The sequence below is a fragment of the Kwoniella shandongensis genome, chromosome 4 (assembly GCF_008629635.2).
Source record: "Kwoniella shandongensis chromosome 4, complete sequence".
NCBI classification, from domain to species: Eukaryota; Fungi; Basidiomycota; class Tremellomycetes; order Tremellales; family Cryptococcaceae; genus Kwoniella; species Kwoniella shandongensis.
Window position 1 is genome coordinate 383,320 of NC_089290.1, and position 16,242 is coordinate 399,561.

Here is a 16,242-nt window from a genome sequence, read left to right on the forward strand (position 1 = left end):
TCATGCCTGCGACAGCCTCATGTCTCCGGACGGGAGGTCCGTCTCCGCTACGCCTCTCTTCGGGGTTGAATTTGTACCAGTCCGTACGCGCGTACTGCACACGATAAGCGCCTCGTTATTAGCCGATATAACCCTGTCATTTACCCTCCCTGGCCATGAACGCCCCCTTCACCCACCCTACACCACGCCGCAAGGACGAATCAAACTGCTTGCATGCGGTCCTGCTAGTGTGTTGATGACCGGGACAGCAGGGTGGTTTCGGGTTTCCGATAGGGGAGAGCGTCTGCAGACGCCAAGAGGAAGGACGTAGGATTCCTGATCAGACCGAATCAAGTTCGCTTACACCGGCTTTCTTTCCTGTTGCATTCCATAGATAAGAAAATCGGGTCTCCCGTAATTAACATTGGACGCATCTTTACTCTCTACATTGGTGCACCTATCACTTCCGAAGTTTCCATTCATCTTTGCTGTAGTTACCATCATCAATTTAAAGCCTCTATTGCGACCCAGGTGCTAGACCAAGAAAAGACAAGACAGGATCAACAATGTCAGACCTCGCGGCGTTGCAAGAATCATTGGCTCAGTCCGATTTCGATCACATCCCACTCATGTGAGTGAGAGCGCTCTTCTACCTGCCCTTTGATTCCAGCGAATGTCCAGTGTGATCGAGTTGTAAACTGATTTGTATGACCCAACGGAACTTGACTTGACCTCGAATAGTGACTTGACCGATGCTCATTCTCCAGAGTTTGAGAAAAGAAAGGCTGTAGCGGACAAGATTAGGAACGCATGTCTCAATGCTGGATTCTTCTATGGTGAGTCGAACCTCAAATCACTCTCAGAGCTTGTATTACCCGTGACTACCACCGCACCGCAACGTGTTGCTTGATTAATCAACGAAACCCATGATGGCATGCGAGGTTCCCTCCCACGAAAGCTGACTTGCTGCCTTGATCGTTTAGTTAAGAACCACAGCGTCCCGCTCGATACCGTAGACGAGACTTTCCGACAATCCAAAGAGTTCTTCAAACTTCCCGCCGAGGTCAAGAAGACTGTGAGTCTAGTAGGGATGAATGCTCGACCTCGAGCAAAGAGGAGACTGGTCTGGGGTGATTGATCTGGGTCTGACGCTTGTGGCCCCGTGCGTGTGATAGGTCGATATCACCAAGTCTGGTGGAAACTTCAGAGGTTATATGGGACTCTTGACAGAGAACAATGATCCGTGAGTTTACCATTCCGATCTAGTCCCCTCCCATCTCGTCTGTCCACAAGCGGAGACTGAATAGCTTCGCTCCGTCCCGCTCGTAGCAAAAACAAGGGCGATATGCACGAAGCTTTCAACATGGGACTCGACCCTTCCATCGATCCAAGTTCGTTCGAAGATGCTGGGAAAGACGGGGAGATCAAACATGGTGAAAACCTTTGGCCGGAGAAGAAGGATTGGCAAGGTGCAGAAGAATTTGTGAGTGCCCCGACCCGACCTGCAAAATTATTTAGGTGCAGAGCTGCCAGTCACATCTGGCTGATGCATTATTTCCCGTGAGCAGAAGAAGGCCAACTTAGATTACTAGTGAGTCTTGTCCCCCACACTCTATGAAGGATTGTCGTGTCGCGTTGGGAATCCGGGCGGTGGCTCACACCTCAATCACTTTGATGTGACAGCTCGGCCGTCCTTGGTCTTGGTCAATCCCTCTTCCCGCTCTTCGCTCTCGCTCTTAACTTGCCCGAAACATTCTTCGACGACAAGGTGAGCCCAGTCGACGCAGACCTGGTTCGACGCTTGTCGTGATTGATGTTGACCACGTTTGTCCTCTTTCTACGACAACAGATCAAGCACCCCGCTGCTATTATGCGAATTTTGTTCTATCCCGGTTTGGGGGAGAGGGAAGTTGACGAGCTTACCCCTGGTATTGGAGTGAGTCAATCTTTGTCAAACTCTCGATGGGATGTGAATTAACGGAATACCTGTACTGGTAGGCGCACACCGATTTTGAATGTTTTACCATTCTCAGACAGGACGATGTCCCCGCTGCATTACAGGTGCAGAACAGGAAGGGACAATGTGAGTTTGAGCAACGACTCCTGTCCATGTACGAGCGAGGGGACGCGAAGCTGACGACGGGCCGCTCTTGTTACACTTGGAAAGGGATCGACGCACCTTATATTCCTGATACCTTTGTGATCAACATCGGTGATCAATTCGCTCGATGGACCAGTAAGTCACAACTTCGACTCATAGCATTTCATAAAGATGTATACTGATACCCTCTTGTGACAGACGACATCTTCGTCTCCACTAGACATCGAGTTCTCCCAACTTTGGCCAGGGACAGATATTCTATACCCTTCTTCTTCGGATGTGATCACGACGTCCCCCTCATTCCCCCAGAGACGTGTATCACACCTGACAGACCGGCAAGATACGATATCATGACGGCGGGAGCTTATGTGCATATGAGATTATCGGATATCTATAGTAATGCAGAGAAGGCTGTGTAGAAGAGCAGATGCGTAGCGAAGCTATTTAGTATGAGAATATAATCGTTTAAAAGTATAGATGCAATCATGTTGCTGTCAGACAGCGCTCGTATGTGTAGCAGGTTGTAAGTGTCGCGAAGAACAAATCCGACGTACAGCAAAGCAGACCTTTCCCATTGCTGTATACTTGTCTTTGCATCTAGTTTATCTACATATTCCCCAACTCTACTCTATTCTGCCTCTTCCCCATGATATGCCACGAGAATCTACTCTTTCGCTCTTCTGATCAACAGGTGGTTACTGGTGGAAACAGCATTCCATCCGCTACGATACCGCCCAGCTATCAGCGTTTCGGTTCCAACAGTCCACGCTACACTTCCACTTACACATTGACAAACACCGTTTGGGTATCATCTATGATCATGGCTGGACCAATCACTCTATCGCCAACTTCCAACGAGCCCAATTCGAATACCGGTACTTGTACCCTATCTCCTTTATGTACGCTCTCGTCCCATACGTAACATTCTTGATTGAAATCTGCCTTCGAAGGGTCGACAGTATTCAATGAGAGGGATTTGATCTCTTTGAAAGCTGACGGTCCTAGACTATCGAACGTCTTTCCGACACCTCGGACCTAAGGCGAGACGTACATCAGCGCTCGTTCAATTGTCTTCATTCCAGATCGGATTAGGTCCTCGACTCACCTTGACATCGTCCACGATGATAGCTTTGTTGAGCAAGAACCCAAATTCTTCCTTGTAAGCCTTCTTGAACTCCTTGTCAAACTCTCCAGTCCCATTTATATCGGGTATCATTAGGGCAGTATCACTCCCATCAAATCGCATGTTCAGTATCCGCTCAAGCTGGATCTTGTCTTCTGGGAACCCGGAGTCTTTTAGTACCTGGGTGACTTTGGTGGCGAGCTTGTCCAATCGGGAGAATAGGTTCGGAGTAGTAGATGAGGAGTAAGTATCCGAAGCTGGCTCTTGAAGCTCGTATACTCTGTGTGATAGGTCAGACATCAATCGGGAGAAGTCTGGCTGGACGGGTGGGCTGACTCACCTATCGGCAAGAGCGAGACCATAAGCGGAGAGGATGGAGGAGTATTTGTGTATCAGAACGCGATCTATGCCAAGAAGCTAAGGAGGATAGTCAGCCTCGGAAAAACATTCGCTGTTTTCTCACTCACCTCGGCAATCTCGCATGCATGCTGACCACCTGCACCGCCAAACGAGGCCAGGACATGATCGTCCGTCTTGAAGCCTCTCGCTTCGGTCAAGGTTCGGATGGGTCGAGCCATGGTCTCATTTGCAACCTTGACGAAGCCGTACACCTGAGAGGAGGAAATGACTTTGGCTCACTGGGCTACAAAGGCAATGGGATATGCTCACGATCTCATCAATAGTCTTCTCCGTTCCTGTCTCTTTACGAATCTCCTCTGCTAGCTCCACAAACTTTTGTTTGGAAGCGTCGGGATCGAGATCTTGGTCTTCGTTGGGACCAAAGCATTTGGGGAAGCTATCTCTTCAGAGATCAGCACTGAAGGAGCCTCCATCGTTGTGAGACAGCGTCAGGAAGCCACTCACTATTTGGGTACAAGTCGACCGAGGAACAGGTTACCATCCGTCAAAGCCAAAGGTCCACCTTTCCTATACCCAATAGGTCAGTGCTGCGCTCGCGACGCCAATGAAAAGATAACCTCGTGCATACCTGTAGCACGCTGGACCGGGGTGGGCTCCCGCCGATTCTGGTCCAGCACGGAACAAACCATTCTTGTACGTGAGACAACTACCTCCTCCAGCTGCGACCTAAACAGAAGGATCAGTCGAAGCAGAACGAGAGGATCGAGGTGCAACCTACAGTATTGATATCAAGCTGAAGGGTATTGATTGAAATACCCGCTGTTGTGGTCTCGTACACCGATTCATATCGACCAGCATATCGAGAGACGTCTGTGCTAGTCCCACCTACATCCAGTCTGATATGCAGGTTGCATCAGCTAGAACCCACTCACACAAGTCGTCTAGCTTACCCAATGACTGGCGCTCGCTCCTCCTCGTCCCAACTTGTCAGAGCGCAACCGACCACTCCGCCGGCAGGACCAGACAAAATCGACTTCAGGCCGGAAAAGTTCTGCGTGACAACAAGCACGTCAACATCCAATCGGAAAGATGATATAGTCTCGTAGTCCACAGCACTCACTTTGAGATCGACCAAACCACCATCGGAGCCCATAAACTCCACATGTAAACCGCCTTTCTCACCACCTTCGAAACCGGCATAGAACCCCTTCAGGTAATCTTGCAATACCGGTGTGAGATACGCGTCGGCCGTAGTGGACTGTCCTCGGGGAGTCATTTTGATCATGGGTAAGAGTTGGGAGGATAGAGAGATATGAGGGAAACCGATTTCGGAAGCAACTTTGCCAATGGCAAGCTCGTGGTCTGGGAATGTATATCTACACGTGAGGTCAGTGAGGTGTGAGCGCGGATATCGTTCGATCACATTGAGGCCTATCAAGAAGCAGGTTAGACTTACGAGTGAGCCAAACAAACAGCGATGGACCGATATCCTTCGTCGTATAGCGCTTGCAGATCGCTCTTCACGGCGTCGAGTTCTACCCTTCCGTCAGTGACATCGGTAATCAACACAGAAGAGGGTTGAAAACTCACTGGGCTCTCTCAGAATCTTTACAGCCTCTCCAGACAGTCCTTGCACAATCTTTCCTGGCAAGATGTTTGCTTGCTCATCTGCGGCAACACCCGAATATGCTTTCTTGATTGATCCGTCTTCGTTGAATACAAGAGCGTTCTGCTCGTTCTTGGGATCAGAGGAGAATCCAACTGTCCTAAGCATCAGCGCTACGCACTGAGATGAAGAGTCTGGAAGGAAGGCGGACCATCTCAGCCAAACTTACCAAGCGTGACTCGCTCATCCACCTCTACAGCTTTGGAATACAGCGGCTTCGCCCTCTTGATGTTCAGGTCGAAGATTTTGGGTCTAGCTTGGTTTCCAATCTCGAGCAGATCTTTGAATCCCTTCGTTATGACCAAAGCATGCTTTTGACCTTTACGTTCTAGCAGAGCATTGGTAGCGACTGTGGTTGATAACCGAACGTATTCTGCTCAATCTCAGAAATCAGCTTCTCACTGAATTCGAGAAGAGTGGGCGCTGGACAGAGGGATAGTGCTCGACACCCACCAAGCTTCTCGATAGGTAACGGCTTTCCTCTCCCATACTTCTGCCCCGTAACTCTCTCCAGCACCCTTCTGATCCCTTCTGTCGGGGCATCACGATAATTCGATGGATCTTGAGATAAGAGTTTGAGGACGAACTCTTCCCTCTTGGAAGAGTTCGAAGAGGAAGGGATGGAAGTGTGAACATCGGTAAATGTACCTCCCTACGAGCAGTATCTATCAGCGTTGTGATATATACTCATATCGCGTTGAGCTTACTCGGTCAATTGATACTCGGACAGAGTTATTGGGTATGGTGGTGTTCGTCATTGCTGTAGATTGTTTCGAGATACTATCCGAAAGCACACAGCGTTGGTGATGTCGCAATCCAGTCTTCTTGAAGTCTCGAAGCAAGCGAAAGATATCTCGATACTGTCAAATGGACATACGGGCAATGGCGACAGGACGAATATGAGTCGTCAAGCTAAGCGCGGCGGACGATTCCCGGAGTAGATCCCGTGAACCCGATAAGCGCAATTCAGTCATCCAACCACTATCCACACCTTGCCTCCATTCATTGACCAGCCGTTCTGACAAATCTACAACAGGCATTGTCATATCCAGTCGACCAGCGATTGATCCCCCTAGCTTCCTCTTTTGGACGCACTACTGGATCAGACTTGCGTGATATCGCGGGCACTCGTTCAGCTTCGCATTGATCCACCCTCCACTTCTGCGTTCCGAGCGACCTGCTAGTATCCCTTTTTCGCCAACATATCCTGGTATTAGGCATATCCAGTAGAGCTCGACAAGATGGTCAACGAATCAAGATCCAAGGTGGCCGAATATGACCCTATCACCTTATCACTCTTGTAAGCCCTCTCCTCCTCACCAACTCACCTATAGCCCGAGCAACATTACTTCGAGTCTACCTCACTCACGCAGTGTATCAAACTGACGTTGTTCCCTTTTGTCTTAGCTCTAACCGCTTCATGTGTATTGCGGAAGCGATGGGTCGTTCCCTGAAACAGACCGCTATATCGACAAATATCAAAGAACGTCTCGACTTCTCCTGCGCCGTCTTCTCCCCTACGGGTGACTTGGTTGCGAATGCCCCTTTCGTACCGGTGCATCTCGGATCGATGAGCTGGAGTGTCAAGTATCAATTGAAGTTACACGGAAAGGACTTGAAAGATGGTGATGTGTTGTTGACGAATTCACCAATGGCAGGTGGAAGGTGAGTACAGTGTTTCTGTATATATCGGACAAGTAGGCGTTCAGCTGACGGTATAGATGCTCTGCCGCGGTTGTAGTCACTTGCCCGACTTGACTGTAATCACGCCTTGTTTTGATGAGAACGATCCGACCAAGATCATCTTCTTTACTGCTTCTCGTGGACGTGAGTAGCATTCGTGGGAATCGATTTGAATGTGGTAGGCGACGCTGACAACCCTGGCCATCTATAGATCACAGGTTCGTGACAAATTGTCCCTCAAATGTGATCATGGGACGACCATCCCTCCCTCCCTCTTCAATTCTCCTCCTTGCCTTTGGTCACAGCTAACATCGTCTTCTTTGCGCAGTGACATCGGCGGTATCCTCCCCGGCTCTATGCCACCGACCTCCACCCACATCTCTGAAGAAGGCGCCAACATCCAATCTCTCAAAATCGTTTCTGACGGATACTACGACCATGATTCCCTCTATCGCGTGATGGTTGACGAACCGGCACAGTATCCCGGTTGCTCTGGATGTCGAAATTTTAGAGATGTGGAGTCGGATGTGAAAGCGCAGATTGCGGCGAACAATAAAGGATCGAGTCTCTTGAGGGCTTTAGTAGGAGAATACGATCTGGAGACTGTGCATCGATATATGGAACATATCAGAAAGTGAGTATGCCTGCACACGCCAATGTTCTTTGTTTCGACTGATGAGCGTTTGGTTCTAGCAATGCCGAACAGGCGGTTCGGAATATGTTGAGAAAAGCTGCAGAACGGGCGGGAACGAACATCCTTCATGTAAGTTGACAATCACGTAGCGAAGACTCTGGCTGATGCCCCTCTGCGTGGCAGGCGGTCGACTACCTCGACGACGGCTCACCCATCGCTCTCAAGATAACTATCGATACCGAAGCCGGCTCTGCAACCTTCGATTTTGAAGGCACCGGCCCGGAACTGAGAGGAAACTTGAATGCTCCGATCTGTGTAGTCCACGCTGCTGTCATCTACTGGTATGTCGACCTCACCGATAGGATCTGTATGGTCGAGAGCTTCAGCTGATCAAAAACAGTATGCGATCTATGATTGGCGAAGATATCCCCCTCAACGCGGGATGTTTAGTTCCCATTGAGATCAAGATTCCAGAAGGCTCACTCCTCTCTCCGTCGCCCGAAAGTGCAGTCTGTGGTGGAAACGTGATGACCAGTCAGAGGATCACTGATGTGGTCTTGCTCGCTTTTAAGGCTTGTGCCGCGAGCCAGGGATGTTGCAACAAGTACGTCCACTACGTTCTCCACACCATAGACGGATTTCCTAATCGTGGAGCTGTAGCTTAACATTCGGTGCGGGTGGGAAAGATCCTGTGACAGGAGAGGTGATCGATGGTTGGGGATACTACGAAGTGAGTCCTCGTGCAAGTCTGGTGTGAGATGTAATCACAGCTGAGGAGTCCACGTGTAGACCATTGCCGGAGGAAGTGGTGCAGGAGACGGATGGAATGGTACTTCGGGTGTACATTGTCATATGACCAACACTGTAAGCTGGTCGACATTCTAGCCGTAATACATACTAAAACCAGAATATGTAGCGTATCACTGATCCAGAGATCCTGGAACGTCGATATCGTGAGTTCAAGAAAATCTGATATATTCAGATCTGGGCTGACTCGAAAGCTGTTGTCGTAGCTGTCATCCTGCACGAATTTGGCTTCCGAGAATCCTCAGGCGGAGTAGGCAAGTACCGCGGTGGGGACGGCTGTGTCCGGTCGCTCCAGTTCCTTCAGCCATTACAGGTCTCCATCCTCTCGGAACGAAGAGCGAGAGCACCATACGGTCTGAATGGTGGAGGTTCCGGAGCACCAGGCTTGAATCTGTGGTACAAACAGCCCAAAGACAAAGATGGAAGAGTAAGAACGATCAATGTTGGTGGGAAAGGGTCGATGCAGTTCGGCACAGGGGATTGGTTGGTTCTACATACACCTGGTGGAGGTGGGTGGGGAGAGAGCGAGCAGGAAGGAGAGAAGGATGGAATCGAGGAGGAAAGGTTGCATAAGGAGGCGTTGGAATGGGAAGCAAGAGGTACTTGGGCGGATAAAGCAAAGGTAGACTTCTAAGTGTTTAGATGCGATTCAGTGTATGACGGATGGCAGTGTCTCACATGCATGTGATAGAGTGTTCAGGGAGGTATCGTCCACCGACCACAAAATGATCTTCGCGACAGTCACGATCTCGCATGGTCAGCACATTATGTTCACGAAGGAAGGTCGATCAATGCGAATTCACCCATTTTGGGCCACCACCCGCTCACGGGGAGGATTGCCCCTTGCCCCCGGTGAATTAGGCGAAAGTTCAGGGTAAACCTGATAAGACGCTATCTCCCACATGGGTTCAAGGAGTGGAGGTAGCCGAAGTCGGTGAAGTCCGAAGGGGGCGAGGGGGGTGTCAGTCACCATCTATGCGATGGAATGGAGGAGGATGTAGCGCCTATATGTAATGTATCTCTGCGTGATACTACCCAACACACACTTAATCTAATATCACTACGATCACTCGCCTCCATTCCACCTTGTTGAGATAGACAAGAACAAGAATACAGAATAAGATGACGATCTCAAACATCACCTCTTCGCTTGGTAACTTCGAGATTCTCTCTCCTGAAGAGCAAGATCAAGCTCGTAAGAAGACTACAGGCGGAGTAGGATGGGTCCCACCTCATTGGATCAGTCATCCGGTCCCGGCAGATTATGACATCTCAACACCGCCTTGGATCAGACCCGAAGCAGGGGCAATGAGCTTGGTCGGTGAGTGTCGCAAGAGCGAAACTACAACAAGACCCATGTTCTCCCCCAACCTCATATGCCGATTGACAACGGTCATCTGCATTGGGACAGCTGCGTTAGGCTGAGTCGAGCTGCTGATACATATGATTCTCTTGGTGCAGGCGTCAACGTCGTAGATGTCGAATCGAGCAAGATCCACCCTTCCCAAACCGTCAAGATTAAAGCTGGCAAGATCGTCTCCATCGAAAAAAGCCAGTTTGCACACATGCAGGAGGATGGATGGGAGAGTATAAATGCAGGAGGGTTGTATCTTTCTCCCGGATTGATTGATGGTGAGTCCAAGTATAGTTGTCTTCGAGGTGTCCAGTACATGATAAAGGGGAAAGCTGGAAGGGGAACGGAGCCGTGACGACCATAACGGGAATCAAGCTGACACCGATACCCCTCAGTCCATACCCATATCACTGCTGTACCCGCCACAAATGTGAGTCTCACGAACCTTATGGGAGAGCAGCTGGACTGAAGTCGACTGCCACCCCCTTCACTAGCCAAGTGCGATATTCTCGACAAATCTGGCTGACACAGCTCTGAAAACCACCTACGTGCTCAAAGGTGAGTACAACCTACAACTAGTTGATCTCACAAAACCAAGATCGCTGACAGTCACATCTGCATCATAGGTATGCTCTATCGAGGCTTCACCACCGTCCGAGACGTGGGAGGGGCTACTCGTCATTACAAAGAAGCTACGGAACAGTGGTTGATCCCTGGTCCAAGGATCTTCCAAGGTGGACCCGTCCTTTCGCAGTCTGGAGGTCACGGTGAGTTAGCACATACGCGATTTGTAAACGAGAAGATGCCATCATCAGAGATTTGTGTGCGTAAGCTGATCTAAGTGTCATGTTGGTAGGGGACGATAGTGATCGTGATGATATCAGCTTAAGAAACGGCCCTCACAGAGGCGCAGAAGGCTACGTGGCAGATGGTGGTAAGAATCCTATATTCCGCTCCATTCTGCAGCTCTGCTAGGAATCTGTGCTGATGCCATGTTTCTCTCCGCAGTGGACGAATGCCTCAGAGCCGCTCGAAAGCTTATGATGGCAGGAGCGGATCACATCAAGATCTGTTCGAGTGGAGGAGTCGCGAGTCTTACAGACAAGCTGGATAGTGAACAGTTCACAGTCCCGGAGATCAAGGCGATTTGCGATACTGTCAGAATGATGGTGAGTCCACAGTCACAGTATCCCTGTCAACTCCGATCGACTTGAAACCCAGAACACATTTTGGCTGGTACCATACTGTAAACCGTTGATCTCGTGCAATGGAAAGACTGCTAATTTTTTGACCTATTGACGCGATAGAAAGGAACACTCGTCAGTAAGTACCGCAGCGTCTTGCATTGAATGGGTTCATCCGGATATACTTGTCAACTGACATTGAATCTCATCGCTCAGCGGCCCACTGCTTCACCAGCCAAGGTGCACGAAATGCTATCGAAGGAGGTATTGGCGGTATCGAACATGGCCATCTGATCGACGATGATGAAGTTCTCAAGTTGATGGCCAAGAAGGGCGTACACCTCACCCCAACGTTGATTGTGCAAGAGGTAAGTGTAGATGACAATGCGGGCACGCAATGCTCTCCCTCTTTGGCTATCAGCTGCCAGAACTTAAGCTGACCCTATGATGCCTCGCTCTCAAACAGCTCCTCGCCCGACCTCCATACAACGCCATCATCCCTCCTTCTTCTCGAGAAAAGCTCAAACTGGTCATTGACGGAGGATACAAAGTGATCAAGCGAGCTCACGAACTTGGGGTCAATATCGCTTATGGCACAGACTGTTTTGCGAGTATGCAGCCTTGTCAACTGAGCGAATTCGATCTCAGAGCGACGGTCTTGCCATCCGATGTGATCTTGAAACAGGCAACTATCAATGGTGGTGAGTGTCTCACGACCTTGTCTCCCCATCAAGCTTTCTGATCGAGCCGATTCTCGTCTCTCCTCATACCGTTGGATCATTATAACGTTGACAATGTGTTTGTAGCCAAAGTCCTCGGTATGGAAGGCAAGATTGGAATCATCAAAGAAGGCGCAGCAGCCGATTTGTTGATCCTCTCTTCCAACCCACTCGAAGACGTCACGATCCTCAACAAGCCTTTGCAGTACCTCAAGGGTGTGATCAAAGATGGGAGGGTTGTCAAGAGCACCGTCGACGGATTGAGAGTCGAGGTTCCTCTTGTCTGATTGGGTCCGTGTTTTACTGTAAGCTCACGTTAGAAGGTAAAGGGTCAACCCTGGTTATGGTTGTAGAATAAGCTAGAAGCGAGCATTTGAATGTCTTGTAATTTGATGCAAGAATGAGCAGCCTCACACATTAGCAAGGTCTACTCATGGCAAGACATTAGTAACATCACTCGAAGCGCAATTCAATGACCGGTCCGACATGTGATCTTGTTTTATCTGCATGCTTCGATACAAAGTCCTTTGCTACTTCTCCTCTACGCCTTGAGGTACTTGGCATGGAACGCGACATGTTCAGGTGCGAAAGTTGAGATCTACCCCAAGCCGTCAGCCTGCTCTGAATCTGAGCGATTATATTATCGTCCAAAGGCGCACTCACAAAGTAATAACTGTGATCAAACCCTTCCTGCATTCTCACTTCCACGCCTTCTTTACCTACACGTTCCAAAGTCTTGGGCTCTAATTGACCCTTTTTCAGGAAATCGTCCTCGGTTCCAACATCCACCAAGATATGAGCGTCGCCCTTGAAGCTTTGGAGGAGATGGGAAGAGTCGTATTGGAGCCATTCGGAAGGTGGAGAGGAGCGAGTGACGGCGTTAAGGTAGTTTGTGAAAGCGTTGACACCCCATGGTGTCTTAGATGGGTTACTGGAGAGATCTGCATTAGCTCGGTTCACTTTGATTAGCAATAGAGGGATCGCAACATAGCTGCACATAGGATAGTGATACTCCTAAAGAGATACATTCCGATAGCGATATCAACTCACCAAGCAGGAGCGAAGGCGGACGAGGACTTGTATTGTCCAGGGTTCTTGAGGTAGATTGATAGCGCTCCGTGACCTATACAGAGGAATACCATGTCAGCTCAATTCTCGGCGCGTTGTTGCAGACATGCAAGAGCTAGCTCACCTCCCATCGAGTGACCGAAGATCGATACTCTCGAGAAGTCCTGTCGACGTCCATGGTCATCAGCTTTGCGGAACCGGACGCAACTTCCTAGCTGAGATAATTGGCTTGCGATCGACTTACCAAGCCCAAGTCTGCTTCCTTCAATACCTCTGGTAACTCCTTGACGACCAGATCATACATGTTATAATGCTTCTTCCATTTCTCGCTAGTAGCATTCAAGTAGAACCCCGCTCCAGTCCCAAGTTGCCAATCATCATCTTCACCCTCTACTCCCGCTCCTCTGGGACTAGTATCGGGGAATACAATAGCGATACCTTCTTCTCCAGCTTTGTTGAGGAAAGCACCCTTTTGTGCACCAGTGTCTTCATTACATGTCAATCCGGCGAGGTAGAAGAGGACTGGTACGGGAGAAGAAGGAGAAGCGGAAGAAGGCACGAAAAGGTTAAATTGCGTAGGGAGAGATAAGGAAGATGAAGGGAATTTGTATTTCGTGAGAGATCCAGTGGATACTCGGTTCGAAGAGACTTTCTCAAGAGCAGGCATTGCGTGTTCTGTTCTGCTGAAGCTGGAGGTGGTTGATGACAAGGAAGAAGATGACAGATGATATGGAGATGGGAAGCGACTTTCAAGTAGACGTCACAGGCGATAAGTATCCTTCGGTTACGTGCTACTACCGCCTCCACCTGGAGCAAAGAGCCGACGTGCCTAACTGAGCTAACGATACAACAACAATACGCACCTTTCGTGCAAGGTCATTTTACTGTAAACAACAGTCGATGGAACAATCAACATGCTTTGGTTACACACATTCCAACGCATGCCTACCACCTATACTTCATGCTCATGCTATGCTCACATGAGAGACTCACAGAGCAAGGCATCGCATGACTCTGATGGCTGGCTGACTCGACTCGGCAGACTATCAGTCCAAATCTGTATTCAGCGTGGCTGAGGATTCGATTTCATGTTGACTAGCATTCCTTCGTTCTGTGAACACCTACCCAACTTTGATCATGTAGCTAACAACAGTCCTTTCACCGAAACTGACGGTTCTCAGCATCTGGTCTCTGTGGACAACAACGACTGCCACTATGACAGATCATCTATCAGGTTTGAGACGACGTTCTCCGAATCCCAACGTATCGCCCTTACCTCAATTGGACATACCATACTCTCCAGCACTTCTCTCTCCGTATATCAACGTATCCGGTAATACCAACACTGATGGTTCTCGAGCAGGGAGAGGTTTGGGCTTAGGTGCGGGACATAATGATCCTCTGGAAAGGTATCATGAGCGCTCACCGCTCGCTTCTCGACAAGATTCTGAGAGGAGAGATTATCCAAATCCTACCATCCGACTTGTTCCTTCCTCAACCTCACATCTCGCTACTCATAGATATGATGACGAAGCTAGAAGTCCTATCCAAGCCATTCGACATCCACACGCCTACGTCGCATATGGTGCTCCGCCCGCATCTCGATCGAGATCAAATGACGAATCGAGTCGACGAAATGCAGATGCTGTTGCGTCTCTGGCGTCATTACAAAGACATCGAACCGATCCCAAATCATACCATCACCTCAGTACAGGAAGTCGAAGTGACTTGACTTCAACGATCCGAGAAGACGGGAAAGACGAATACCATCTTTTCCCCCGGGATTTAAGAGAAAAGCCGGTCCCGCTATTACCGCTCGATATTCGCCGTTCCAGATCTAGTGGACCACCAAGTATCATCTCGTCAGATGGAAGAAGAGGCGGAGGAACCAGTGAGAGCGGTTCGTCATTACCTACCACACCGAGAGATAGACCCAATAGCGTCTTATCAAGCATAAAATCGTCCCTGCGCAATCCGTTCTCGCAAAGTCAGACTTCACTAGTCACGCCCACTCCATCGTCACCTACACACTCAACGAGATCTTTGAGATCATTCGTATCTACGAGTAGTACTACCTCTTCCTCGACAAGATCGTCCACTTCGACACTTGCGGTCCCATTCAATCCTGCCACAATATGGAAAGCATATGGAGTAGAAGGCGGGAAGGCAGCTGATGTCATGATCAAGAAGGGCGGTGAGGACGGACTGAACGAAAAGTTGACAGACAAGTTCCCGACACCTGGTCCTGTGAACAGGCTAGAGAAAGGGAAGAAGGAGAGATGGACAGGGTATAAATGGGCTTTGTTGCTCTCAGTCTTAACTGTAAGTCCACATACAATGAAGTAGAAACAGTAAGTTGACGCTTGGAGATAGGTATTTGGATATGGCATCGGTGGACTCACTTGGGCTTTGTTGATCATGTTTAGAAGTAAGCAAACACTTCTGTTACATTAGCTAATCAGCCAGTCAACCCGAATAGCGAAGTGACGATGGTCACCGATCCTGATATCGTTGTTTGTGAGTGGAATCACATTTCGAAGTGTTCGTAACAAGGAATGAACCAAGCTGATACACATTGGTGTTTCGCAGTTCTCACCCTAGCTTCTTTGCTGTGCATATTCTCGTCTCTAATTGGTCTTACTGGAGTACTCCTCAACTCTCGCCCAATCTTGGCGTTTTATAACCTCCTTCTCTGGCCTACGCTATTATCGATGTGTCTCGTCGGATACACTTCCTATAAGCGAGGCTCTTTGCAGCTTGATAGAAAGTTGAATCAGGCTTGGAGTCAGTTTCTGGACGACGGAGAGAGGTTGAGAGTGCAAAACTCGTTGAGGTGTTGTGGCTATTTCAATCCACGTCGTGAGTGGCTCTCTCTATGACAGTCCTGTGTCAGTTCTACAAAACAGTTCCCTGACTGATATTTGCGCTTCGGAACAAAAGACGACGCAACATACTCGAAGCGATGTTATCCTCGTACCACATTACCGGGTTGTAAATCCAACTGGATGCGATTCGAACGTCAAAAGCTACACGAATTTTCTACCGCAGCATTCGGGACGATACCATTCCACTTGATGAATATCGTTCTGGCACTACTTTGTTCGAATCACGTGAATAGAACGTTTGGGAAAGGTATGACGCCGCCTGGATACAGATTGTGGTGAGTCAAGCGACTTCCCCTTTGGAGATGCACTGATACATTTGGGCATTGTAGTATGGCAGATGTTCGATCTAACGCCCTTGCTGTACTCGCCACTCTTCCCCAAAAACAATCACACTCATACTCGAGATCAGGAAGTAAGGCGGCCTCGCTAGCACGAGAACCTGCCATTTCACACAAATCACGCACGTACTCACCTTATCGCTCATCATCAGATTTTCGTCATCATGGATCCAGACCCAATTCGAGGATGAGTACGAGTAGTTGGGAGTCCGGCGAAACGATGACAGAGGTGGGGGCTAGAGAGACGAGATCTAGAAGAAGTGATTGGGGAAATGTATTGGTACAAGCTGGACCGAGGGGTAGAGCTTTGCGAGAGGCAAGAGATAGAGGGATGTTGTAAT

General features: G+C 49.2%; 6 protein-coding genes across 6 annotated transcripts; 4 read left to right on the top strand and 2 right to left on the bottom strand.

The window, feature by feature from the left end:
- Positions 1-545: 545 nt before the first annotated feature.
- Positions 546-2,499, top strand: CI109_102164 (uncharacterized protein; the record flags this gene model as incomplete). Its single annotated transcript, XM_032004835.1, has 11 exons — positions 546-610; positions 721-815; positions 963-1,054; positions 1,155-1,222; positions 1,309-1,462; positions 1,548-1,570; positions 1,663-1,747; positions 1,829-1,915; positions 1,978-2,062; positions 2,147-2,215; positions 2,279-2,499. 11 exons carry the CDS (start codon positions 546-548, stop codon positions 2,497-2,499), a joined length of 1,044 nt encoding a protein of 347 aa, XP_031860950.1.
- Positions 2,500-2,744: 245 nt separating this feature from the next.
- Positions 2,745-5,987, bottom strand: CI109_102165 (uncharacterized protein; the record flags this gene model as incomplete). The annotated part of the gene is made up of 16 exons (XM_032004834.1): positions 2,745-2,802; positions 2,865-3,115; positions 3,186-3,483; positions 3,544-3,620; positions 3,671-3,814; positions 3,873-3,999; positions 4,068-4,130; positions 4,192-4,289; positions 4,342-4,459; positions 4,514-4,614; positions 4,684-4,939; positions 5,020-5,098; positions 5,154-5,324; positions 5,399-5,602; positions 5,683-5,881; positions 5,937-5,987. The coding sequence occupies 16 exons, from the start codon at positions 5,985-5,987 to the stop codon at positions 2,745-2,747; spliced, it is 2,295 nt and encodes a 764-aa protein (XP_031860949.1).
- A 483-nt stretch (positions 5,988-6,470) lies between these two features.
- Positions 6,471-8,987, top strand: CI109_102166 (uncharacterized protein; the record flags this gene model as incomplete). Its single annotated transcript, XM_032004833.1, has 12 exons — positions 6,471-6,529; positions 6,637-6,894; positions 6,971-7,056; positions 7,124-7,130; positions 7,241-7,546; positions 7,606-7,675; positions 7,730-7,887; positions 7,947-8,150; positions 8,207-8,276; positions 8,336-8,410; positions 8,463-8,499; positions 8,560-8,987. The coding sequence occupies 12 exons, from the start codon at positions 6,471-6,473 to the stop codon at positions 8,985-8,987; spliced, it is 1,758 nt and encodes a 585-aa protein (XP_031860948.1).
- Positions 8,988-9,475: 488 nt separating this feature from the next.
- CI109_102167 (uncharacterized protein) lies at positions 9,476-11,897 on the top strand (the record flags this gene model as incomplete). Its single annotated transcript, XM_065967093.1, has 10 exons — positions 9,476-9,674; positions 9,815-9,985; positions 10,103-10,137; positions 10,202-10,265; positions 10,334-10,474; positions 10,564-10,641; positions 10,716-10,880; positions 11,108-11,259; positions 11,358-11,592; positions 11,698-11,897. The coding sequence occupies 10 exons, from the start codon at positions 9,476-9,478 to the stop codon at positions 11,895-11,897; spliced, it is 1,440 nt and encodes a 479-aa protein (XP_065823165.1).
- Positions 11,898-12,151: 254 nt separating this feature from the next.
- CI109_102168 (S-formylglutathione hydrolase) lies at positions 12,152-13,345 on the bottom strand (the record flags this gene model as incomplete). The annotated part of the gene is made up of 5 exons (XM_032004831.1): positions 12,152-12,208; positions 12,274-12,541; positions 12,661-12,733; positions 12,803-12,842; positions 12,923-13,345. 5 exons carry the CDS (start codon positions 13,343-13,345, stop codon positions 12,152-12,154), a joined length of 861 nt encoding a protein of 286 aa, XP_031860946.1.
- Positions 13,346-13,893: 548 nt separating this feature from the next.
- CI109_102169 (uncharacterized protein) lies at positions 13,894-16,241 on the top strand (the record flags this gene model as incomplete). The annotated part of the gene is made up of 6 exons (XM_065967094.1): positions 13,894-15,000; positions 15,052-15,106; positions 15,163-15,195; positions 15,268-15,537; positions 15,619-15,838; positions 15,893-16,241. 6 exons carry the CDS (start codon positions 13,894-13,896, stop codon positions 16,239-16,241), a joined length of 2,034 nt encoding a protein of 677 aa, XP_065823166.1.
- Position 16,242: the final 1 nt, after the last annotated feature.